This window comes from Pithys albifrons, chromosome 11 (genome assembly GCF_047495875.1).
Source record: "Pithys albifrons albifrons isolate INPA30051 chromosome 11, PitAlb_v1, whole genome shotgun sequence".
Taxonomy (NCBI): Eukaryota; Metazoa; Chordata; class Aves; order Passeriformes; family Thamnophilidae; genus Pithys; species Pithys albifrons.
In genome coordinates, this window is record NC_092468.1 from 3621251 (window position 1) to 3647490 (window position 26240).

General features: G+C 41.4%; 1 protein-coding gene across 3 annotated transcripts; it reads right to left on the reverse strand.

Moving 5' to 3' along the window:
* Positions 1–367: 367 nt before the first annotated feature.
* Positions 368–26188, reverse strand: SEPTIN2 (septin 2). Of its 3 annotated transcripts, XR_011698717.1 has the most exons (15): positions 26099–26188; positions 22911–22943; positions 21544–21664; positions 15875–15961; positions 14882–15005; positions 12215–12349; positions 11868–11985; positions 10462–10563; positions 10019–10164; positions 9298–9381; positions 7476–7533; positions 4989–5101; positions 2339–4611; positions 1908–2035; positions 368–779 (listed from the first exon to the last, which is right to left on the reverse strand). XR_011698717.1 is itself a non-coding variant. In XM_071565976.1 (13 exons), the coding sequence occupies exons 2-12, from the start codon at positions 22917–22919 to the stop codon at positions 4997–4999; spliced, it is 1089 nt and encodes a 362-aa protein (XP_071422077.1). In that variant the 5' UTR covers positions 22920–22943; positions 26099–26188; the 3' UTR covers positions 2128–4611; positions 4989–4996. The 3 variants fall into 3 exon arrangements, 2 of the variants coding, with proteins under 2 accessions (XP_071422077.1, XP_071422080.1); XM_071565976.1 differs by lacking the exons at positions 368–779; positions 1908–2035 and having other exon boundaries at positions 2128–4611; XM_071565979.1 differs by lacking the exons at positions 368–779; positions 1908–2035; positions 26099–26188 and adding an exon at positions 25973–26069 and having other exon boundaries at positions 2128–4611.
* Between the last annotated feature and the right edge of the window lie 52 nt (positions 26189–26240).

The following is a 26240-nucleotide window of genomic DNA, read 5'->3' on the forward strand; positions in this document are numbered from 1 at the left end:
AGAAAAATCTACTGAGTACCACAGAGATGATCTGAAGAAAATAAATCCTAGAAAAGAAACATTTGTAGAAGTGCAGGCATAAATTGCATGAGAAATTAATTTAGAAGAAAATGTTAAAAGATACACGTACACCTTTCTAGAAAAATCTGCCTCCAAATACATTCAGCTGCTTATTTGCATATAACAAACATATGAGTTTAGCTGTATAGACCTATCCTAGCAATGCCCTGCAATTCCTTAAAAATAATATGATAGCTTGGGTCTATTAAGCAGATTTAAGGCAAAATAAAACTTGTTCTAGCATGTGAGCACATAAGTCAATATGCTGCCTAAAAAATGCATTTGTGTCACCTTCCTGCCAGCACTGCCAGTGGCAAAACAGTGTACAAAGGACAGTTTCAATGTGGCTAGTTGGGATTATAATGATTTTAATAATATTTATACTTTTTTTTTCTCAAGATCTACTTCCTTTTTCCCTACATATAAAAAGATTTGAGAAGACCATTTGCACTAATCCACACAATTCTGACCACAAAGCTTACAATACACTTACCCAGTTTTGTGAGGTGTTTACCTGTGAGTTTTGACACACTATTTCAGTCCCTGCCCACAACTACAATTCTTTTTGTTTATATGCATGGAACTACCAAATCTGGAAGTTTTTTTATAATAAGTATTCCAGTAATCCAGTAATTGTGCAATTCTTAGTGCAATTTTTTTCCAGCACTTCTTTCCAGGATCCAACTTGATCTTCTACATTTGACTGAAAGGATGTCATTCTGGAAAAAAAAAACAAAACCAAGCAGAACAAACAAAAAGCTTTCTTTCAAAAAGTAGATTCCCATATTCAGGATGTTTTCTTCTCTCCTACAGCCTAAAGATGAATTTTCCTTTAATGTACCAGTTCCATACTAAATTTTTCAGGTAAAGAAAACATAAAGAGATAATTCCATAGCAGGGGATGAGCAAAAGCCACAAATTCCCAATTTAAAGTATTGCTGTAAAATCAGTTAGTTCAAGAATCTAAAAAAGGACAGAGCCACCAGGCTCTTAATCTGCAACAACCACAGGGGTTGTTGAAGCTGTTTCACAGGAAGATGAAGCCTAAATTACTTTGGGATATGTAGAAAAAAGATCAACCAGTCTTTAGCCCTCACCAGAGACAAAGCAGGATGCACTGGAGAAAATAATGACCCTTAAAGCCCCACCTAAGAAAAGCAGCTCCATTCTATGCTAACATAATGATTAAGGGATGAAAAAGCAGGATCCCATAGGTAGGACTTTGGGAGCTCTGGGGAAAGCCACAGGGAAATGCAGTTCCAACACACTTGGATATACAATACTTAATGACCACATTTGGTCCAGGTTCATTGTGTTCTCTTTCAACCACACCTGCATTTCTCCTTTATATTTCTGATGGTTTGGGAATGGTGCTCCCCAGTTTAGTGTTCCCACTGGAACTCCAAACCACTCTGCTCCCCCTCCTGTGCCCTCCCGCCATGCTGGTGGCTGGAGAGGAGACACAACACTTGGATATACAATACTTAATGATCACATTTGATGCAGGTTCACTGTGTTCTCTTTCAACCACACCTGCATTTCTCCTCTATATTTCTGATGGTTTGGGAATGGTGTTCCCCAGTTTAGTGTTCCCACTGGAACTCCAAACCGCTCTGCTCTCCCTCCTCTGCCCTCCTGCCATGCTGGTGGCTGGAGAGAACTGGAGGCACAAGGCAAAGATCACGAGTTGAGATAAGAACAATTTACTGGAAACAGCAATGAGATAAGAAAAAGAACAGTAACAGCAACAATATTAATAACAAAAGTGTACAAAAGAGAGAGTGTTGAGGCAGCCACACAACCACATCACTCCCTCTGGCTCGGGAGCTGCTGTACCACTGACTCACCTGCAAGGATTCCCTTCTCCCTGGAAGGGGCTTCCCTTTCTCCCAGTCCTGGCACTGACATGTGGTACAGAATAACCTCCAGGTCCTGGCCATGCCCACTCTTGGCTGCTGCAAAAATTAACCCTGTCCTGGCAGGAATGAGGACAATATTTAAAACATGTCACCACAAAGTAATATTGCTGAGGTTGATTATAACAAAAAATCATAATGAAAACAAAAAAATTTTTTAGCATTTTTTATTATCCTTTTGGCTAATGGCAGTACATAAAACAGAATATAACACATTTTTGTACCAAGAACAAGTTGTTTTTGCTACCAACTCTAAAGCTCTGCAAATTCCAAAGTATTTTGTCTCATAAAATGAAAACCATCACAATGCATAACAGGAAAAGAACAGTGGCTGGTTCAGCAAGCCACCAAACTGCATCTACCTTTTGTCCCCAGGTCCTTCTGCAACTCAAGTCTTTCTTCCAGCAGCAGCTGAGTTTGTCTGAAACAGCTTTGGAGAAAACCAGTCTCACATTTCATGTCTTAACACAAAACCAGGAATTTCAAGACCATCCCAAGGAAAGTGTAGGGAAAACAGACCTTCAGAGACATCAGGCACACTATGAACAACTGCCCCAAGGGCTTGGGAAGAAGCAACCTTTACCTGCCTTGAGTATTTCACTTACAATGGCAAGTGCTATAAACTTGCTTTTTCCCATTAAAAAAACCAAAACAACATAGAAAAATATTTCTCCTGCTAGAATTCATAGAACAAATTTTTTTCATCTAAGAATCAAATGAAATACTTTATCCTGAACAAATATTTTTAATAGATATGTGATATTTCAAAGAACCACACATTGCCTGAAATAATTCCACAGGCAGTGACCAAACAGCACTAAACACATGGACAATTTGCTCTTCTTCTCATGTTAAAAAACACAGGAAAAAACTATCAACCCAACATACACAGGGAGAGTGAGATGCACAACCAGGCCCCGGTGCAGACACTTTAGATTTCACAGTTTTTCTTCAAGTACAGGCTCATAGTGATAGAAATAAATAAGGTGGTGTGGAGTGTTCTCTGACAGTGCTGCCACATTACTTTCTTTCTCTACTTTCTTTTGAAAAAGCAACTCAAGAATTTAGAAGCACGTGTTTTCCCCATCCAAGTTTTAGATGTAAATATTTGACCCAATGGGACTCAACCCTTCTGTGAATCTCAGCATACAAAAAGGCTCTCATTTTTATTTCTGTGAGGGTTAGGGAAAGTCAAATGAGTCATGCCAAACTTGGATAGTAATTGCTTTTGTAAAGAGAGGTGGAGCTCCCCAGCCCAGGGTATGATGCAGGGTTTTACTTCACATTTTCAGAAAGATTCAAACACAAAACAATTTATAAACAGTAGTTTCTGGCAGGTAGAAGTTTCAGTTGCTTAGCAGGCTTATATTTAATCAAGCCATTGAAGTACCACTGGAATTACACATTAGCTGTAGAAATTCTGTTCTTTTTATCAAAGAAACAATAAAAAATTATAAAAGTCACAGCTGCACCTGAGCTCCAGGAGAAGAAAAAAGTTGCAATTATACCTGTTTTTTAGCTGTATAGATAAGGATGTTTTGTAACAGATCAGATGAAGAAATTGGAGCACTGGCTTTATCAGAAGTAGACAGGGAAGTGACCTTGGTCTAATAAAAAACTCAGTCACTCCTGAAGCAATTCTGCTGCATCCATCTTGGAGCAAGAGCTTAAAATACAGTTTGCATTGGTCCTGTCAGGCACAGATTACTTTACAAAAGAGAAGTGTGTTAGTATAGACTTTATACTATATTAACAGTTTGTAATGCCCTAAAAATGTTATGAAAATACTAATTAGGAGTGATAGAACTTTTTATGTTTTTAGATATAGGAAACAGTTGTGCATATAAAACTATTCTTTGGGGTTTACCTCCTTTAACAATATCAGCATTGTTCAAGTTTATTTGGCTACAATAATGCCAGAAAATAGCAGGGCTGATTTGTGCTAAGCTACAAGAAACTCTTCAAAATTAGCTGCAATAGAGTAAGAGATTTTAGGCAAACAATAACCCTCAAGGTTCAATTTGAAGGAAATAATGCCTGTCACGTAACATACAATGTGCTTTTCACAGAGGCATTTCCTCTTCTTTCTTTTGCTAAGACACAAGGTGTGCTTGGATTTTCATTTGATGCTTGCAGAGGCCAAGGAAATCCTCCTGCAGTGAGCAGAGATGGAGAAAGGGCTGATGGTCTCCCAGACAGACACATGTAAACACTGTAATATATAAAATTAACCTTGCAGGGATCCTTAGTGAGGTGACTGTCACCTGGCACAGAACAAGATATCACTGACAGCCATTTCTTTCCTAAATGGAATACAAAGTTAAAAGCAGGGAGATAATGAGATATATTAAAAATATTCTCTAATGCTGTATCAGGCTAGAAAAGGTTCAATGTCTATTTTGTGTCCCTAATACAATGGGAAATTGAAAATAGCCTCTACATAAGAATGACTAAACAAAACCAAAGTCAAATGTGTATAACATATAAAATATTGTCTGACTACATGTTAGGAAATACATCTCACAAGAGTTACCACAAAATATTCCCACATTAAACTCCACAGCAAGCTCTAAGTCACATGGGAGCAAGAGGCATCCTTTCTGCTCTGACATCACTGCAGTCCAACTCCAGGTCTCTAGAAACAAGACAGGAAAACACAATTTCAGATCAGCTGCCTTCTCACAGCGAGGAACCCAAAAGAACTGCACATTTTATAAGGCCCAAGGAGGCAATGACTGCATTATGAGCTTGAGAATCACCTCTTGAAACTATTTCAAAGACTTCTTCCATGGTTCTTACCAGTATTGACTTTCTGGAAAATTTGCACACAGACACCACAATGGCTCCAAGCCATTACACTTCACAAACAGCTGTTAATCCTTAAAAATCAAAATTAAAATTGAAACCTATGGAAACCCATCTCGTAAATATTGTTCCAAACCCTCTTAATACCAACCACACTAATGAGCAGTTAAAGCAAAAGCCCTTTAAGTGGGTGTTTGAACATCTTACCCAAGACTTTATACGTGCTGCCCATGAACTGCACTGCTGTCACCTTCTCCACTTTGCATCTGCATCTGCATCTGCGCCTGCATCCTCGCAATCATCTCCTGCATGCGGCGCAGCTGGAAAAGCAGCACAGAACATTTTGGGGCCTCATCTCCCCTCAGAATGTGTTTCTTCGTTGTCACTAATATATAAAAGAGGGATCACATTCATGCATTTTCTGCACCTTGGGTTATGGTACCTTCTCCTATTGCTCTTCATTTACTGACTGAAATAAATAGATTTATTATTGCACTGTGGGATGAGACTTTTAATCCTCCCTAAATGGAAGTCTCTGAAGTTAAATGCATAAAAATGATGGTGCTGAAGTGCTGAGTGAACACAGTTGCTGAAGTTTATTACCAGATGAAAAGCAGTTTGTTTGCATCCATCCAAACTATGCCACTATCTGTCATATTAAAAAAAAATGTCAGGATTACTTCCCAAATCCCTTGCTAGTGATGACAAGGTGGAAGCAAGTACTACAGGCAAACCCTCCAAGGACACAGGAGCATTATTAAACTTGGTTGAAGCTTAGTTTTAGAGCATTACAACATTTAGAAACAAGACAGGAAAGACCTTTCCCACCTGCTGCCAGAAGCTGCATGTGTTGCTCTCTTTATATCACTTTAGACATTAGTTACTAGAAATGACAGGCTTTGTCTTTGAGCTGTCATGAGAATATGTTACTGTCATGTGAAATCCAGGAAATAAACCCTTTCACCACTACAATTTTTGTCACAAAGGTACAAAACTTTGCAAAACTAAAAGAAGCCATGAGGCATCTATTTTGTAGGATTAATGCTTTCAATGCTTTCTCCTACTTGTGGCTTGATGTTGCCAAATTGCTCCAGAAACAGCATTAATATGGTGAGAAAAAGAGATTAGCATGTAAAGGAGGAATGAAGAGCCTCTATCAGAAATAGAACTGGTATCCATATGTAATAAAACCTTGCCAGACATTGTCAGTATTAATAGTTTTGTCTCTATTTATATGTGGCCAGGCCATGCTGCTGGTTTTCATGATGGTGGATTCTGACAATGGTTATACTCCATTTGGTCCAGGAGCTTGCATTTACAATTATAGCAGAAAACACATTTTAAGTCCCTTGGGAACACAAGGTAATTACATAATTCAGCTACTAAGATTAATTCAACCATGTTGCACACACAATACTTGAATCCCTTTACTGTGCTCAGCTCTGACAGATGGCAAGTCATCCTCACTGGAAACAATTTTGGGTGCTTTGCCTTTGTGCACTTATACTGTAAACTCAAACTAAACACTTAAGCTTTACAATGAAGTTAAACCTTTAGAACTTTATACCATCCTGGTTTTCATATTCCTTGAACCAACAACCCTTTTCACTTTTATTCTGGTTATCTTTTGAGACCTTTGTTACCTCAAAGATCACTGATAGAAGGCTGCCCATCAGGCCGAGGTATTCATCTAACTCAGCCCTCTCTCCAGTACTGGCTCTTGGGAAGTGCAGGGAAGAACCTGACAGCCAGATGCTCACTCCCAGTACTTACCCACACATGCCCTCAAACCTGAGAATCTGTCCCTTTGGAACTTGCTAAAGCAAAAAATTCTACCTTTGCATTTAGTGATCCTAATTCATGGAAAAGCAAACTCTCCAGTCTCTCAGTGTTTTTGAGCTTATCTGCTAAAAAAAATCTTGCTGTGCACAAATTCCATGCTAATGAGTTCCACAATTTACAGACTATCTTAGAAGCATCTTTTTTTGCCTGAAATCAGCCACCTATAAATCCCATGGACCAAGATCTCTTGCTTTTACAGTAAATTCCCACTCATCCTGCCAGCTATGATCATGCAAGCCTGTCATCTGCTTCAAAAGAAGGGCATTAACCTCATCTCCCCTTGGACAGGACCTGCTCCAGGTCTCCATTTCAGCCTTTCTGCCCACTTTTTGCTAATCACTGAACTTTTTATGGTCTTGAGTATACCCTTTTTGAGTCAGGGGAACAACAAAAACAGCATTAGAGTTACACGTTATGAATTTGTCATAGTGGCAGAATGAGAATCTCTCTTTCATTCTTTTTCCTGACCATTCCTACCATCATTCCCTCCTTTGCTGCAGAGCTGAACTGACTTTTTCCCAATCTGCACTTGTGAACTGTAGAACCTTTACATGTTTTGTGTGAATGGTTCCCTCTGCCCACACAGAGTGTGTTACATCTATGGCTGAGCACTGCAATGGAATCACATTTCACCAGATTCCACTTGTTCCAACAAATGTCTATCCTAAGACTCCTCTACACCTCTTTGCATTCTGTTTTCTTAGTGCACTTTATATAACTTTATCTTGCTAAATATATACACCTGTCTTTTCCTTTACAAATCTCCAAGATTATATAAATCATTTGACCTAAAGTAGTGATATAAGAACAGAAATTTCCCCATTAAAAGAATACAAAGTCCTGTCATCTTACTTCTGCTTCCTTCTCAAGCAGAATCTGGTCTTTATTCACTTCTTCATCTTCTATTTTCCTGAAATAAGATGAATATTTTTAGAAACAGAAAATCATTAAGGTTGGAAAAGCCCTCTAAGATCATCACATCCACCCACTAACCCAGCACTGTGTTCACCACTAACCCATGTCCCCAAATGCCACATCCACAAGCCTTTTGAACTCTTCCAAGGATGGTGACTCCACCACTGCCCTGAGCAGCCTGTGCCAATGCCTGACCACCCCTTCAGTGAGGAAAATTGTCCTAATATCAAATTTAAACCTCCCCAGGCACAACTCGAGGCTGTTTCCTGTTGTTCTGTCACTTGTTCCCTGGAAGAAGAGTCTGACCTGGCTTTATTCCAGATTACCAATCGTTTTGCTAATAGCTTTCTCCAACTCCATGTCACAACAGGAAAGATCTACTAAAGGATCTTATCAAGCAAGTGCCATCAAAAATGCAAAGTGAACAAAGTGGTGTTTGTTCAAAGGTTAATGGAGAAATAGAGTGTCAAAAAAATCCTCTGTCCCCCAAACCCTCTGAGAATATTAATGAGTGCAATCAACAAGCACCAATTGCCAAGCACTCCTGGTGGGGAAGGTGCAAGCTTGAAATAAATTCACACACAAACTACCCTCACTTACAGTAAACCTAACTGCATTCTAACACCCACTTCGGAAATATGGAAACAAAGATATATGGGCCACTTCACTGGACAAGTTACAAAAACCTGTTTCAGTTTCACATAGCCTGACTTAACAGCAACTTACTGGGACAAATTATTGGCAGAGGCAACTTAAAATCCTCTAAAAATTGTAAAAATTGTTTTAACTCTGGATGACCTTAGGTTGCTACATTTCTAAGGCCTTTGTACACATCTCTTGGATAACAGGCACCAGAACTTGGGAAATTTGAGGGGTTTTTAATCTTGAACTTCAGAAGTAAGGATTTAAAAGTCCAGAGAGAAGAGCATTGCATCTTGCCTGAGGGGAACACTGGACTTGTAGGCCAATGGTATAGGCAGAGACAAACTCCTTTTGCTGAAAACTAATCAGGCACGTGACAAAACCTCTGTCAACAGCAGGATAGTGAAAGTTTTGCAAAATGCACCAAAGCCCTCGAAAGGTGCAGTTTGGAACCCTCTAGTGGCTGCAACAAGAGGTGCAGCTGAAACATCTAAACCAGGAAACAGTTTTCCACAAGAACTCATGGACTCAAGTACTGCAGCTAAAAATGGGGTGTTCTGCCCTTCCCTCTTACTAGGAAAGCTGTGCCCTACCCACCCCACCTCAAAATAGGGCTGACAACCCTGTGACTGCTATGTAAAGAAAATTATTTATGCATGTCTTGTTTAATAAAGCACTGCAGAAAGACTCAAGCATCTTTTTTTTAAAGACACAGCCCAAATATTCCAATTGTTAATTCTGAAAGAAACCAAACCCTAATATATTTTAATATATCAGCCCTGACCTAACTTCAAGACTTTTTAAGACCATGTTTATCACAGACATCTAAACTACTCACGTACCTCAAACATTCCACACCAACTGTGTTCAAGCCTCAGACCTAAGCACAGACCTAACTATTTCCTTTTGAACACCACAATCGTCTCTTCAGATTTCCCAAACACTTTTTCTTACACTCACTGCAAGGTGGTTGGTTGAATTTGGTGCTGGCTGGAGCTACAGAGCTGCCCTTGATCTAACAAACCCTAGCAATGAAATGATAGGTGAGACCCAGACAGAGAGACCAAAACTAGATTCAGAAGAGGAAGAAACAGCATGTAAACCACGAGACAACCACCTGCCGCCTCGTTTGAGCCTCTCAGAGCGGAAGTTCTCATAGTGAAGGTCCTGGGTCACCTCCTGGAGGTCTTGCATATGGGTGCTGGAGGAAGAAAAGTAATTAAAAGATGAAACATGTCTGTGCCACATCAGCTTGTTTAACCAACTCTTCATTCGGCACTGCCTTGGCTCAAGGTGCTCAGCACACACGTTCTCTTCTTTAAAAGCTAATTTCAGGTAAATTGGTGCAGTAAAGGACACAAAGAGACGCCCTCAGTCCTGAGGCTACCCTGACTGAAGCTCTTCTCCTGGGTGAGTGCTGTAATGAAGGTGGGCAGGGGACACAGAGTAGCTAAACCTGGGAAAAACACAACCAGCAGACTTTTGAAGGCTGCTCCTTTGCTGCTACCTACAGATACACTGAAATAAGCACAAGGCCTCAAACAACCTGTTCCATCTTCCTGGGGGTTTGAATAGCACTATAACACTGCCATTGACAAAAGAATTAAACATAAGATTATTTTCACAGAATCACTGAGTAATTCAAACTGGAGAGAACCTTTCAGGTCTATCTGGTTCAATCCTTGACTAGGGCCAGCAAGGTCAAGGCTGCTCATGGCCTTCCCCAAATTCTGAATGTCTCCAAGGATTCCACAACTGCCTCAAACTCCCAGTATAGTGCTTGAGTATCCTGGTGATTGCTTTACAAGCTATCATTTAATTGGCATTTTCTAGCTTACATTAACATGGTTCTTAGCTTCAGGAAGTCATTATGCTCCGGGTTCTCCACTTCAACCACACCCCAGGGGTAGAGCCGACCTCTGACTTTTTTGCCTTTGGCTTCAATGAGTTGATTGGATCCCACGACACAAAATGGAATGCTGGCCTGAAAGCCAAGAGTGCAAAAGTTACCAATAATGAACCAGCACAAACAACTCTAAGAACAACTCTTGTTCTGTTCAGCACTGCATACTATGGTAATAAGGTGGTAATTTTTTTAATTTGAAGGTGTAAAAAAAATAAATGTAATTGTTGCCACCATCTTCCAGCCAGGAGAGCCTGGGCACAGAGACACAGTGACTCACTGCAGGTTCATGTCAGGTCTTGTCCTTCAAGGACATCTGAGCAGTCTGAAGAAATATAATATATTACCCACATATATAACCTATGAAGCCAGTCAAACCTTCAGGAGCCTGGTCTGCTCTTTAAAATCTTCATCCTCATCTGATTCAGCATCAGGCAGGTGATAAATCTTGATGCCATGCTCTTCTATTTCATCCAGAATCTGAGATTTGTAATGTTAGAAATAAACATAATATATATGTAGAGTCAGTACTTTCAAATCTTAACATAAAGCTATTTAATACACAGTCTCTTAAAAAATCTGGGTATGTCTATCTGACCCAAATTGAGAAAGATTTATTTTTAAACACTCTATTTCTTCAGGATATCCAACAACTAGTTCCCACAGACTTTCAGACAAACAATAGGGTTCACTGTTCTTTGTGGAAACAGTGTTTTTAAAACCATTGCTTTTTTTTTAATCATAAAAGCATTGACTTAGAAATCATAATTGCTTAGAACAGCCTAAACCTCCTTGCTCTTACCTCTGAATTGCTACTTGGGTGGTAAAGGTGAGAGTGTTTAAAAATCTAACTGAGCTACTGACACAACAAATACTTTTTTCAGTTTTCATGACTTTCAAGAATGGCATCTGCAGCCAGAGTCCATTTGCCATAAACCCAAATTCTGCTCTTTAAAAAAGAATAAAGCTATCTTTATTTCTGCAGAATGCTAGCACAATAAATATATCTACTAAAGCTCATGTCTCATTTTTATTCCCAATTAGGTAAGATAGCTATAAGGAATTTCAGAAAAAAACCATAGATAAAGTTTTAAATACAAGAGCTAAGACTGGATTGAGCATGTTAATGTCAATCCTTTTGGCAAGTTAATGTCAATCCTTCTTTCTAAACTTCATAGCTGTAATTAACTCATGATGGTTCGTTGACTCCTTCAGCCTTTGCTCTCCCTCCAGCAAATATGGCACCAAGTCCTGCAAGACTGAATGTGTTAACAGGTCTTGCCTCTGGAAAGAAAGAACTGGAATGTTTTAGAAGAGTGACATGGGGGCAGAAAAACAACCCCAAAATCAGAACCATCACTGAAAATCCCATTTTTCAACCACTAGAATTCTGACTGGGTTAAAAAAAATATACACACACACACATATATATATTCTAGATGCAGTCTCTGCTTTGGGACTGATTAAACAGGTAAGAGACCAATTACCATCAACAAAAGTATCTAAGTATTATTCCAAAGATTCAAAATGCATTCATAATGTAATTGCAAATGTAGTCAATCTGCCATTTTATAAACAACATTTTAAGGGTAATTTCTCAGTTAAATATATAATATAATGAGTTACAAGATATCAAACTACAATTAAATGATGTTACACTGTGCAGGAGATTAAATTTTCCTCAGCTAGGACTGTGTAAGGTTCATGAGAATGCCCCAGTCTTCAGCCACCATACTGCTATAATCAAAGGACAACACATTTCTGCAAGCTGGGAAAACACTCACCCTTTTCTTCAGTCTCTCTCTCTCTTTCAGAGAAAGTGTATCAGCTTTTGCAATCACTGGCACAATATTCACTTTGTTGTGTATGGCCTTCATAAACTCAACATCCAGAGGCTTAAGGCTAAAGTCAAAATACAGAAAAAGTTTTATTTATTTTTACTCTACATTACCAATTTACTTTCACACCAACATAAATACTCCTCTTTACACAGAGAAAGAATATTTCCAATTAATGCCAACTTTCTTAAGTAATGGCAACCTGATTCTGAACATTTAAGTCAATAGGAACAAACCACGTCCCTGAAATAAAATTATGTTAAAAAAAAAAAAAAAGACAGAGAAACACCTACCCATGACCAAATGGTGAAATGAAATAGAAGCAGCAATGAACTCGATTATCTATGATATGCCTTCTGTTCAAACCACTCTCATCATGCAGGTATCTCTCAAACTGCTCATCAATGTAAGCAATTATGGTCTTAAAGCTGTAAAATAAACATGGATTTGAGAAATCACCAAATGGTCAATAACTTTAGTGCTGTTTCAAAGGTAATATTAAAACACCAAGACATCCTTCTAATCAACCAACCTTCTGAATGAAAAAAAATCATTTATTGATTCTGTAGGACTGGAAAAGTAGAAGAGCATATAACTTAAAACTTTAATTGAATTCTAGAACAACAAGATATTATGTGTATTCTTTTATATATATAGTAATATAAAATATACATGTACACAACACAACTTCAGTTCTACAACAAATTTCTCTTGGGTTACTATGGATATCTTGATTAGCATTAATTATAGATGCTCAAGATAATTTAAGGTTCTTGTTCCAAATTGTTTTAAAATCATAGAATGGTTTGGGTTGGAGGGGACCTTTAAAGACTACGTAGTTCTAAGCCCCTGCCCTGGGCAGGGACACCTTCCATTATCCCAGGGTGCTCCAAGCCCTGTCCAACCTGGCCAGGGACACTCCCAGGGATGGGGCAGCCACAGCTTCTCTGGGCACCCTGTGCCAAGGTCCCAACACCATCACTGTAAAAAACTTCTTCCCTATGTCCAATCTAAATCCACTCTCTTTCAGGTTCAAACTGTTGCCCCTTGCTCTGTCACTACAGGCCTTGAGATTAAGTCTCTCCCATCTTTCCTTTAAGCCCCTTTCCTATATTGAAAGACTAAGGTGTCCCAGGAGCCTTCTCTTCTCCACATTGAACCCCAGATCTCTCAGCTTGTCTTCACTGCTCTTTCAAACCTTGAATCCTTTTTGTTGTCCTCCTCTGCACCTGCTTGAACAGGTCCATGTCTGCCTTGGGCTGGCCCTCCAGAGCTCCATGCAGGTCTCACAAGAGCAGAGCAGAGATGCAGAAGCCTCTCTCTCAACCTCCTGGCTACGCTGCTTTTGATGCAATTCAGCATACTTGGCTTCAGGGATGCAAGGACACATTGCCTGCTCATATCCAACTTTTTCTCCACTGGTGTTCTGGTTCCAACCCAGACTAGCAGGTGGGGGCAGCTCCAGGGAGGAGCAGAGACAGCACCCTCAGGGGAAGGAGGAGGAAAGCAGAGCAACAGGCACTGTGGCTACTCAATCTGCAGCCAAACCAGAGGAACAATCTGTGCCAGGAGCGGTCACCCCTGTACAGAAGAGATCCAGGACCAAATCAAGGTGTGTAGTGAGGGATGAAGAAGAAGCAGGGCCCTCACAACAGGAGGAAGAGGCAGGACCAGAGGCAATCACTGATCCCCATCCCCAGGTGAGCTGTGAGATATGCAAAAAGATTCCAGCCACCAGCCAGGTGAGCCCCTGGTGACCTGGAGCACTGATCCTGGGACATTGCAGCCAACAGTGTGACACTAAATGGCAGTGAAGCCAAGCAACCAGGATCCCTGTCACAGGGTGTGGGCATTGACAAGGACTTGCTTATCAAGGCCCAAGATTCCAGCCAAGGGCAGGTGGCACAGGGTACTTAAAAATGAAGTACAGAATCTGAGAATGCTCAAGTGAATGTTGGCAAGATCTAAAGGTGGATTTTTGTTCATACTGAAGACTAGTTGGTTTGCCTTCTCAGAGTATTGTTGAAATTCTTGTGTCCCACTGGTTCCATTACTTTGTGACTATAAATTAAGTCAATGAGATCCTGTCCTGAATCAAAACTAGCGTGGCCAGCAGGCCCAGGGCAGTGACCCTTCCCCTGGCCTGTGCCCTGGTGAGGCCACACCTTGAGTGTTGTGTTCAGTTCTGGGCCCCTCAGTTCAGGAAAGAGATTGAGGGGCTGGAGTGGGGCCAGAGAAGAGCAACGAGGCTGGAGAAGGGACTGGAGCACAAGTGCTGTGGGGAGAGGCTGAGGGAGCTGGGGGTGTTCAGCCTGGAGAAGAGGAGGCTCAGAGGTGACCTCAGCACTGTCTGGAACTCCCTGAAGGGAAGTTCTGGCCAGGTGGGGGTTGGTCTCTTCTCCCAGGCACTCAGCAATAGGACAAGGGGGCATGATGGGCTCAAGCTCTGCCAGAGGAAATTGAAGTTGGAGATCAGAAAGAAATTCTTTGCAGAGAGAGTGCTCAGGCATTGGAATGGGCTGCCCAGAGAGGGGGTGGATTCCCCATCCCTGGAGGTTTTTCAACTGAGCTTGGCCGTGGCACTGAGTGCCATGATCTGGTAAAGGGACTGGAGTTGGACCAAGGGTTGGACTTGATGATCTCGGAGGTCTTTTCCAACCCAATCCATTCTATGATTCTAAGGTCACTTTTCACTTAAAACTCTCTCATGCTTAAGAGAGTTAACCAAGAAAAAAAACCACATCACAAAATTTATTTCAAGTTGTGTGGAAGTTATTGATGCCTCTTTACATGTATCTAAATTAATGCATAACACTAAAATTAAGCTTCCTCAAAAATTAGAAACCACAGCCCTCTCTCTAAAAATCCCACCTCACATTCAGCACTTCACACACACACAGGGCATGTATGAAATGCATGTGAGTCTCCAGAGAGAGCAGAGATGCCCCCTGTGCACGTACCAGTCTCGGCAGTTGATGGCATCCCCATACCCCGGGGTATCCACAACCGTCAGACGCAGCTTCACGCCCCTCTCTTCAATTTCAACCGTCGAGGCCTCGATCTGCACAGTGCGCTCAATCTTATCTGAAAGGCAACACACTTGGCATTTCAGGATCAACCTTGTCAGACCCTGACATTCTGAGATAAGCTCCAAAGATTAACTGGCAAATACAACCATATAAATATTATTCTATGTGTTACATTCTAAGGCTCTGATAACAGCAAACTCAATACAGGAATTCTTCAGATGTTGCTGGATAGTATCAGATTTCATACTTTTCTTAAATACATTGGAGAAACAAAATAAAAAAGCAACTGGGAGAAAACTGTAGGTAATCAGAGAACAATATGAAATTTTATGTAATGATTTTTTTTTCCTAAGGCTGAATATGATAAGTAATCATCAGCAAACATGATTAAATATTAAAGCAATTCAACAACTAGCAAAGGTGGAAAAGCATCATCTAACTCTATTTTCTTACAATATTCTATTTTGCTGGATATTGTATGATTTGGTTAACAGAATAAAAAAGGACAAGGGACTGGAGAAGAGGAGGTGACGTTCACAGTTACTAAATATCAACCCAAAGCAAAGGGATTAAGGTGTAAGTTAAAGCAGTTATAAACAATTTATATGTTTTAAATTGCAATTGATTAAAAACTAAATTAAACTTCTGACTGTTTATCTGTGACGTAATGACTTCCTATAAGCAAAAGAAGTGATCAACTTTCTAGTAGCTAATAGAATACACCCAAGGAATAAATAATAAATATCCAATAGACATCCTGGGTGCAGAGGAAACAAATTTTATCAAACAGTTCAAGTGTCATGAAATACATTAGAAACTATTACAGCCAGAAATCACCACTGGCTGTTACCAAAATCCAGAGTTAAAGGCATTCAACTCCAAAACCCACTGAGCACAGAGAAACCAGAACAAAGGTGTCTTTACCAGCAGCTCCTGGGATTATCCTCTCTGGGTAGAGATCTGTCAGGAAGAGGCTGTTTATTAATGTAGATTTTCCCAATCCAGACTCACCTGTGATTCAGAACAAAGATAAATTCAAAATATTTACATAAATAATTTCATCTGTATCCAGACAGTATTATCTGACTATACATTTTTGCACGTTTATTTCAAATTAAAAATTTACAACTTCTAATTTTAGATTGGAAAAGTTTTCACAAAAAAGGTTGAATAACAATTTTTACATCTCAGCTTTATAATGCACTTTCCCAGAGCTTTCACTGATGATTTGTAATTAATTCTGCTAGTCAAGTGGAGTTCTGATCAATTTAAAGTTAGTATTTCCCATTTCATGTCTCCTAATTTTTTAATTACACACACTCCAGAATGTGAAGATCATACCCAATTGAGAAACTAGACCCTGCCTAGGCTATATCATCAATTTAAGTAAGAGAAAAAGGCATTACTGAATTTCTGTAGAATCATAAAGAGGGATTTACTTTTGCTTTCTTTGCTACTATGGCAAAAAACAACCCAAGGAAAGAGAAATATGACATGACTACAAAGCATTTTTTTAATACTGACGAATTTGAGAATTACCAAATTGTACCATAAATAGATTTTTGTTCTAGGGCTACTGACTGAGCTATGAAGAAAGTTCAGAGCTAATTAATTAGTTAAAGATCAAGATCTTGATTGGAACAAATGTTCACAACCTAAAAAAAGAGCAGCCACTTGAAGTGCTCAGTACTTAAATCCACTGAAGAGATCCTTTTCTAAAATTCTAGCTTTATTTCAGGTGTTGAAAGAATTAATTAAAAAAATTAGATGTTAGAAATGGTGGGCAACATAATCCCTGACTAAGACAGACTATTCTGCAATAGGAATCTGACTAAAATAACTGAACAAAAGAAAAAAAGATAGAAATTGTTTTCAAATAAAGATTTGAGTAGGAGCTGCTGGTTTTTAACACCTCATAGAATGCAGCTCTCAAAATGAGACTGTACCAGTGCTGCCTTCACCAGTGAAGGAGACAGAACCCAGAGCAACTCAATGTTATAGTTTCCAAATCTTTCATGGAATTTGTTTTTCTGTCCCTTACCAACACCGTGGTTTGGGAGTTGGAGGCCAGGACAGAGATGGCTTGTTAGAGCCCAGCCCCTACTGATTTAAAGAAAATCCAGATATTGATGGTAAAGCACAAATTTATTACAGCTTGGCCATAGCTGGAGACACGCAGGGAGCTCATGCTCCAAAGGACGTGTCTACCATGTACAAAAATCCAGTGATCTTTATACAGGCAGCTTCAAATATTATCAATTAGACACTTGCTAGGTTTATTTATGTTTTCTAATGTAAGAGTGTTATATAATACAGGACTGGAGCACAAGTGCTGTGGGGAGAGGCTGAGGGAGCTGGGGGTGTTTAGCTTGGAGAAGAGGAGGCTCAGAGGTGACCTCAGCACTGTCTGGAACTCCCTGAAGGGAAGTTCTGGCCAGGTGGGGGTTGGTCTCTTCTCCCAGGCACTCAGCAATAGGACAAGGGGGCACGATGGGCTCAAGCTCTGCCAGGGGAAATTGAAGTTGGAGAGCAGAAAGAAATTCTTTGCAGAGAGAGTGCTCAGGGATTGGAATGGGCTGCCCAGAGAGGGGGTGGATTCCCCATCCCTGGAGGTTTTTAAACTGAGATTGGCCGTGGCACTGAGTGATCTAGTGATCACAGTGGGGTTGGACCAAAGGTAGGACTTGATGATCTCAGAGGTCTCTTCCAACCCAACTGATTCTATGATTCTGTGATCAATTTAAACATATTTTCTTTTACTCTTCCACCCAGGTTTCTACTCTCCTGCTGTACTGATGAGGTGTTAAACAGGCCTTCTCTTATTAGCCCTTTATTCAAGCAAGCCTCTAATTCCTCTTTATCTCAACTGACTACATTTAAGGCACCCCGAAGTCCCTTTTTACTTTGCCTGCTGGCAAGGAGTTACTTTTTGCAAAGTCACAATGAAAAAGAGTTTTTATGCTATAATTTTTGTCACTGTTTCACTATTACCTGGTCCCAGAGCCTGCTAAATGTCTGAAGCCTAAACAAAGGGATGGATAAGAGCTTTGCATTCCAACGTGATGACTGGGAGAGGACTGGGGGGATGTGGAAGGAGAAAGACGTTTCCTGGGGTTTGCTATCCTTCTCTCGGCGGGCAGCTTGGGTGGCAGCCGCTGCTTTTGTTAAGACCACACTTAATAGCCAGGGAGAACTTTCTCTACGAAGATAATTAGCTAAAAGCGACCGAAGATAATTAGCTATAAGCGTTCGAGAGCATCGAAGTCTTATGAACCCAACACTGCTTGTCTAACAATGGACAGCACACAGACTGGAAGAGTCTTTGACACTGCTGCGAGGACCACACTTAATAGCATGAACTTTCTCCACAGCAGCTCCCAAAGTAACTTTTATTAATACAAGTATGAGACAGTTGTTGTGGGGTTTGCGTTGCCCGTGATAACATTTAGCTGCAGGATTGTATTTAATTGATGACCAAAACCCCAAAGGAAACCAGCACAAAACACATCCTAGAGAGACAAGCACATCAAACAAGTTTCATACAGCAGTGTAACCCTCCCACGACAGACTTAACTAGCAACACAAAACTACTAACCACAAACACACCAAAGGCTCACCCCCGATCCTCGTGCCCGGTGCTGTTCTGCTGACAGAACAGTCACCCTGCCTGGGTTTGCCACACACTCCTCAAGGGGCCGACCGCAAGTGCAGAGGAATTGTTAATTCCCCCACCCCAAAACGCCTTGGGACAGGGTCTGGAGCCAGCGCCTCTCCCTGTTTGTGCCTCTCCTGAGCCCGAGAGAGACCCATCGCAGCCACAGCTCCTCCCGAGGCGCGGCATCGCCTCCCGCCGTCTGGAAATGCAACTGCACTGAAAGGGCAGAGACAGGACTCGATTTGTTTGAAGGTTTTGGTCACGGTGTCGCTGTTTGTTCTGTTCTGGATTTGGTTATAAGTATACATAGTTGTAGTAAAAAATTGTTATCCTTTTTCTCTACGTTTTCTGATTAAAGTCTCTCGATTCCAAAGGTTGTGGTGATTTCTGGGGAGAGACCCCCCTTCCTAGTTCAGAATCATAGAATGGATTGGGTTGGAAAAGACCTCCGAGATCATCAAGTCCAACCCTTGGTCCAACTCCAGTCCCTTTACCAGATCATGGCACTCAGTGCCACGGTCAAGCTCAGCTGAAAAACCTCCAGGGATGGGGAATCCACCCCCTCTCTGGGCAGCCCATTCCAATGCCTGAGCACTCTCTCTGCAAAGAATTTCCTTCTGATCTCCAACTTCAATTTCCCCTGGCAGAGCTTGAGCCCATCGTGCCCCCTTGTCCTATTGCTGAGTGCCTGGGAGAAGAGACCAACCCCCAGCTGGCCAGAACTTCCCTTCAGGGAGTTCCAGACAGTGCTGAGGTCACCTCTGAGCCTCCTCTTCTCAATTTTCCTTGATAGACATCTTGGTTTCCTTTAAACTGAGACACTCAGCAGTCACATGGAATCATTTCAGCAAAACAAAAAAAAAGTATGATTTCATCCAGTGCCACATACCATGCTTTCAGTTTGGGTAAATATTATACATTAACCAAATCAATTTTCATAGTTGCTGTCAAGGATTACACTGGCTACAATAGCACAGTGACTTGTAAGTAAAACAACCATTTAGATGAAGTCATAGCTTAGTAATGAGAATGAACACAAAATTGTTACTAAATACAAGTGATTTGGATTTCTTTGGGAGCAACACAGACAAGCAGCCAAAGTTTTATAAACTCCAGTTTATGTTAAAAAAAACAGTGTGAAAAATAAAAACTATTGACTAGGAAAACAGCTTTATCCTGCTCAGAAACAAAGGATGGCAACTTAATGAATATGATAGTTCAATACAGACCCCTTGACACAGCCCACAGGAGAACACACTTAAACCCTGTGCATATCTGAAGGAAAGAACTCACATACCAAACTGTTGAAATAATCAACAATTTAAAGCACAGTTTATTTTATCTTACATCAGCTGCCTCCCTTTGCTGGTGTATCTTAAAATACCACTCCAAATTGTCAATGAAATCACTTTTTTCCAAGTTCTCTTCCTGAAGTTTTCATTTATCCCTCAGAACACTGACTGTAAAGTTCCATTTCACTCTGACATGGGTAAATTAATTGCTTTTCTCTTACTCACACCATGTAATTTCCCCTCTATTTCTATTTTACAAGAGGCTAGAAACAACTTTTGGTCTATATAATTTTACATTACTTTCTGCCAGCCCTGTTTTACATGGCACTATTTGCAATTAGTCTCAAAGAGATCTGGAAATTAAGTTGAGCTGCAGCAGAGACAGCACATGTTTCATTCTTCAAAACTTTCAGATTTTTAGGCTCACAGAACAGAAAACTCTGAGGAGTTACCATCATTTGAAACAGCTCCTTATAGTTTGGTTTTACCCTTAGGTTTTATAAGATATTCTTCATGGATGGTCATCCAAAGCAAATCCAATGAAAGGTACAATAAACAATTATGATAAAATTTCTAGGAAGCCAAAGATAAGGGCCAAGTCTGTCCAGCAATGAAGCACCAAAGACAGAAACAGGATAAAAGCAGTGCCAGGGCTGTCATTTGGCAAAACTAATGAAAGGTTTGAGAACACAGACTCTGGCTGTAATTACTGGAATCCAAAACAATTAAGAACTTAAACACCTCCTATCCTGTACTCTCCTACCTCTCCTGCTCATTCCCACTGTGGTATCTCTGGGACAAATCTAACAGACAAATGGGATTTACTGCTGGTGGTGCCAGGTAATAAAGAGCCTAATTCTATTCGGGGACTGTTTGCAAAAGCTTGTTTAAAAGTGAGAATGGCAGAGCTCAAACACCAAAACTCAGAAGTTACAGTGCCCAAAGAGGAGAAACAGAGAAGACACTCATGTCTGATTAAAAAAATCAAAAATAGCAATCAACTTCCCAAAGGATCAGGACATTTCTGCAGACAGAGATTTTTCTTTATATTCCAGACACCAACACAGACTTTCAATGAATTATCAAACAGAACTACACTTTAAACTACAACTGTTGACAGCAAATCATGATCCATATAAAAAGTAACAGCTCATATCATAACCTAGTCCAATTCTCAGTCTTCTTTTACAAGGCTGGAAAGAGCAGAGTTCAGATTCTGTTGAACTACAGAAGCATAAACAACATTTTAAATAGAATGCTCTCCTTAATTAATCTCTTAATCGAGTGAATAAAGACTGTATTCAAATGCAAAACCAGTTTAAAACTACATTTTAAAAGCAATGCTTGAAACCTGTAAGAAAGGAGAAAAGGAAAAAAGAAATGATTGCTGGAGTGCACAACAGAATTTCTTCACCCACAAACTTATTGATGTATTCAAACATAGTTTGTAATGTGGAAAACAACTGCTGAATTAATAGACTATAAAGAATTAATAAACTATAAAAAATTAAATTAAAAACCTATAAAAGAAAGTACAGAATTCCTGATGTAAGCTGAAGCCTTACAATAGTGGAGGTAACATTCATTTTAATGTCAAATTCCCTCTCAGTAAGTATTAATTTTAAGACTATAAAATGTTTCCTTACCAACCACCATAAGAGTAAATTCAAATCCCTTTTTCACAGACTTTCGGTGAACCTGATTGGGAAGGTTTGCAAATCCAACATAGCCAGGAGTTTCTGGATTGGTAAACTGAGCAGGCTGTTGCTAAAAATAAAATAAAATGAAATAAAATAATTCAATAATAAGCAACCACTCAAGATGTACTTGTTTGTATCACTCTTGGTCATTTCAAATGGTTTGAAGCTTGACCCTGAGAGTAGCTCAGTTGGTTAAAACTTGGTTGTAATAACACCAAGGTCGTGGGTTCAATCCCCTGTGTGGGCCATTGACTGAAGAGTTGGACTCACTGATCCCTGTGGGTCCTTCCAACTCAGAATAGTCTGGGATTCTGTGAAGCTGTGACATATTTAGAGGTTTCTACTATTCAACAGTTTCACAAAGAAGTAAAGAATAACTATATAGTCCTAGAGCTTGAAAGAAAATAAAAAAAGTTTCATTTATTCAACTGTCCAGTCAAGATCACCTTAAGTAAAAAAGAAACAAAATCCCAAACAATCAGAGTGTGACAAAGTATGAAGTGCAGCCACTTTAAACAGTGCCTTCACACACAGTTAAAATAAACTTGTGTGCAATTTTTATGGGCTTGAATAAAAAGGTGACCATTTCTAATCCATTTTTGTCATATCCAAAGGAAACCCTGAGCAAGCCACGAAGTGACAGTCACCTGCTGGAAGGGCTCTGCAGAGAGCAATCCTAAAGAAGGGAAAGGGGAACTTACACAACAAATATGGTAGAGAAATCTCTAGATCTATTTCTTTACCTCTTAAAATACATTACTCAAGCACCTTTTATTATTCATTTCACTCCAGTAAGTCAGCCTGGATGTTTTACACATCATAGCAAATCCTGGGGGACAAGACTTAGATGAATCCCAGCATGTTGACAATACTGTATATTACATTTTTAATAAAGGATTTTACTGGAAAATCAGTTGGTTCTATTAGTAAATGAGGAAATTAGATCTAAGAATATACTTTTCTTAAATGATTCCAGCTCAAAACAAAGTAGCAGAATGGAAGTTTCAATGAAGAGGCACCAGGGACCTGGTGTACAACTCCATGACCAAAATTAAATCCTTCCTAGAGTATTAGTTATAACTGTAGAGGTTTATACTTGCAAGAAGCTACTTTAATATATGCCTTATATCAACCAGTCTTTCAATATTTTGCTTTCTGAATGTGAATTCTCTCTTATGGACTGCAAATACAGCATAGACTTCACTATAAAACACAATGCAAGTTGCACATTTTGTCCATGAGGACTAATATTGAAGAATAAAACATCTGTTTCACATTGTTACACTGGAAGGTTTGCAGAATGTTACTCTTACCTTGGACATTTTTAGGGAAGGACAGGAACAAATCTGGAAAAAAAAAAGTTTTTCAGCTTACTGAAAATTGTACAAGAAGAGGAAAAAAAAAGGCAACAAATCACTGAAATATCAACTGTTGCACATTAAATTAAAAAAGAAGCATTCCTGATTGGATGTCCAGAATCTGAAACTGTGTCAACTTCTTCACAGGGTGCAAATATTTGACATATTTGACTCTTCTGTGCTAATGAGGAGCAGAACTTGCAGCTACCATTGTTCCCATGAACATGGTCAGGCAATAAATTCGAGCAACATGAAGGTGGGGTGCTGAAGGCACAAGATGTGTGACAACCATTCCAAAGCCTGAATCGTTCACACCCTTTCCGGAAACGACCCAAACCAAACATCCTGCCCAAAGACAACTCGCTGTTTACAGGAAACAGTTTTTTCAAAGCTAAAAAAAAAACCCCAAACTCATGGTTTTTTTCTTTTTAAACCCTCTTCCCCTCAACACTTCCGTTCATGCTTGAGTGCTTTGCAAAGAGCTAACAACTTCAACAGGAATTTTTTTCTCCTCCTCTTTCATCTGCACACTTGCAAACTCAAGTCATTTTACCTTTTATTCCCAAAATTTTCACATGGAGCTTCATGTGAAATACAAAATAGACAGACACAAACAAATATATTTTTAAAATTTCTCATCTAACACCTCTATGCAAAAAAATCTCTTGACAGAGACCCACCAACAGTCCTTTCACACTGACTTGCACGAGTTCAACAGACCAAGGCACTTATTGTGACAACATAAAATGTCAGCATATGCTGATATTGGCCAGTGAGGAGTCCTCAAGTGCCCTTTGTAGATTGTTCCCTGTTCCCCCTCCCTAACTCCTTTTCTCTACCTTGCACATTACTGCTTTCATTCCACACATCTGAAATTATCACTGCCTGGTTCTTTCCATCTCCCAAGCAGATTTTTGCCAGCGAGTTCAGCTTCATGTGAAGTGATACCAAACTGCCCCAGTGAGCAGCAGCCTTTGGTCTGTTCCTCCCAGCAAGGAGCCATCCTGGAGATCAAACAAACTGCCCAGTATTGAAGGAACAGGAGACCAACTTTTTATGCCAGGCAAAAGGTAAAGATGGTTCAAACTGGGGATGATTTCCAGGATTTCCTTCTCAATTTCCTTCTCAATCCTTCTCCTTGGTCAAAACTTTTTGTGCCAGGCAGAAGGTAAAGATGGTTCAAACTGGGGATGATTTCCAGGATTTCCTTCTCAATTTCCTTCTCAATCCTTCCCCTTGCTCAACTTTTTGTGCCAGGCAGAAGGTAAAGATGGTTCAAACTGGGGATGATTTCCAGGATTTCCTTCTCAATGCTACTGTATATCTGTATATGTACACAACTGCAAACTCATTTAGGTTTACAAAGATGCAGCTTTTTAGCTCACTGTGACTACTTCACTGGTAAAGTTACCAAGTTACCTTGTCCTCCCCTCCCCTGTAAGAAAGAGATTGGTTTTGGGGAAGAATTTTTAATGGAAGGGACTACAGATGTTAAACATGAAGCCATTTGATGTCCTTTCTCATGAAGCTCAACTTACTGACAGAAATCTGGCACCCTGATTACTCACACAAATTAAAACTGGATAACATGTTTCTCAAGTGAAATTTCATTCTAAAAATAAATTCCAGTATCTGCAACATCTGTGTTTCATTCCATTAACTGGTCTATGACCTATGAAGTATTAAACTACTAAAGAGGTTATCCATGAGCCTTTCATCATCATGCAAGATTGCTCTGATAGCAACTCTTCCTTCCCAGAGTGTTTCCTGATGACTGATGTCATTGATCCCTGCTTAACCATTCTCCATCACCAGTTTTCAATGCCAAACAAAACTAGACCCTGCTGGAACACAGAACAACATTATTTTCATTTGTGAGACTAATGTGTCACCCAGCTCTTTCTCAGAGGGAGGCTAAAAGAGGAATAAAGTTTCTCACAGCTACTAAAAAACGAAGCAGAGTTATGCAGATGGCTACAGCTACATTATGTTTTAACATATGGACCAAGCACAGCAATCTTTCACATATGATCTTTCCCACAGCGTTCCCTTCGGGGCTGAGCACTCCCACGCAGGCAGGACCCAGCCGGGGAGCAGCCGAGATTTTTATCAGGAGCTTGTCGGTGATGCTCCTCACCCTGCGGAGTTTGCTGTAAGAGCGTGTTCAGCAGCGCCAGCCCCACCCGCTGTGCGGAGCGTCCCCTGCTCGGGGGTCCCATGAGACCACCTGGACGAGCAGGGCTCTGCCCATCTCCGGGCACTGCCCGCAGCCTCCCTCGGCTCCTCCTGCTCCTCAACAGCAACTCCCACCCGAACCCGAACCCCCAGGCTGGAGGGCTCGTCTGTAAAGGACAGACCCTTTCCCAGCGACCCTCCTGGCGCCTCTTCTTAGCCCTGGGCCTTTAGGGCCGCGCAGAGGGACCACAAACTGTCCCGGGGCGGGGCAGGGCAGGGGCAAGGCAGGGGCAGGAGCAGGGGCAAGGGTAGGGGCAGGGGCAAGGGTAGGGGCAAGGGTAGGGGCAGAGCAGGACAGAGGTAGAGGTAGGGGTAGGGGTAGGGACAGGGGCAGGGCAGGGCAGGGCAGCACCCTCAGAGCTCCCGTCACCTCACGCGTCCCTCGGCCGCGACCCCCGCGCTCGAGGCAGGGGCAGGGGCAAGGGGCAGGGAGCAGGGGCAAAGGGCAGGAGCCGGGGCAGGATGGGGCAGGGGCAGGATGGGGCAAGGCAGAGGAAGGAGCAGGGGCAAAGAAAGGGGCAGGGGCAGAGCAGAGCAGAGGCAGGGGAAGGTTAGGGCAGGGCAGGGCAGGGGCAAGGTAAGGGGCAGGGCAACACCCGCACCCCTCAGAGCGCCCCCGGCCCCTCAGACCTTCCCTCACCTCACCCCTCCTCGGCCGCAGCCCCGCACTCGGGGCAGGGACAGGACAGGGCAGGGACAGGACAGGGCAGGGCAGCTCCCCCGGCCCCTCAGAGCTCCCCCGGCCCCTCAGAGCTCTCCCGGCCCCTCAGAGCTCCCCTCACCTCACGCCTCCTCGGCCGCAGCCCCGCACTCGGGGCAGGGACAAGACAGGGCAGGGCAGCTCCCCCGGCCCCTCAGAGCTCTCCCGGCCCCTCAGAGCTCTCCCGGCCCCTCAAAGCTCCCCTCACCTCACGCCTCCTCGGCCGCACTCCCGCACTCCGCTCCCGCGCGCGCCGCCGTGGGAAGGGGCGTGGCCGCCCCGCCCCTCAGGCCCCGCCCCCGGGGGCGTTGCGGGGCCCTGCGCGCACGCGCGCGCTCCGTCGCCATAGC

Bases quoted from the DNA above. Each gene is read 5' to 3' on its own strand.
- SEPTIN2 (XM_071565976.1), bottom strand. The intron at 10,564-11,867 runs GTGAGTGTTTTC...TACAAATCTCAG, and splicing joins GAGAGAGACTGAAGAAAAGG to ATTCTGGATGAAATAGAAGA. The intron at 10,165-10,461 runs GTTTGACTGGCT...CTTGGCTTTCAG, and splicing joins AGCAGACCAGGCTCCTGAAG to GCCAGCATTCCATTTTGTGT.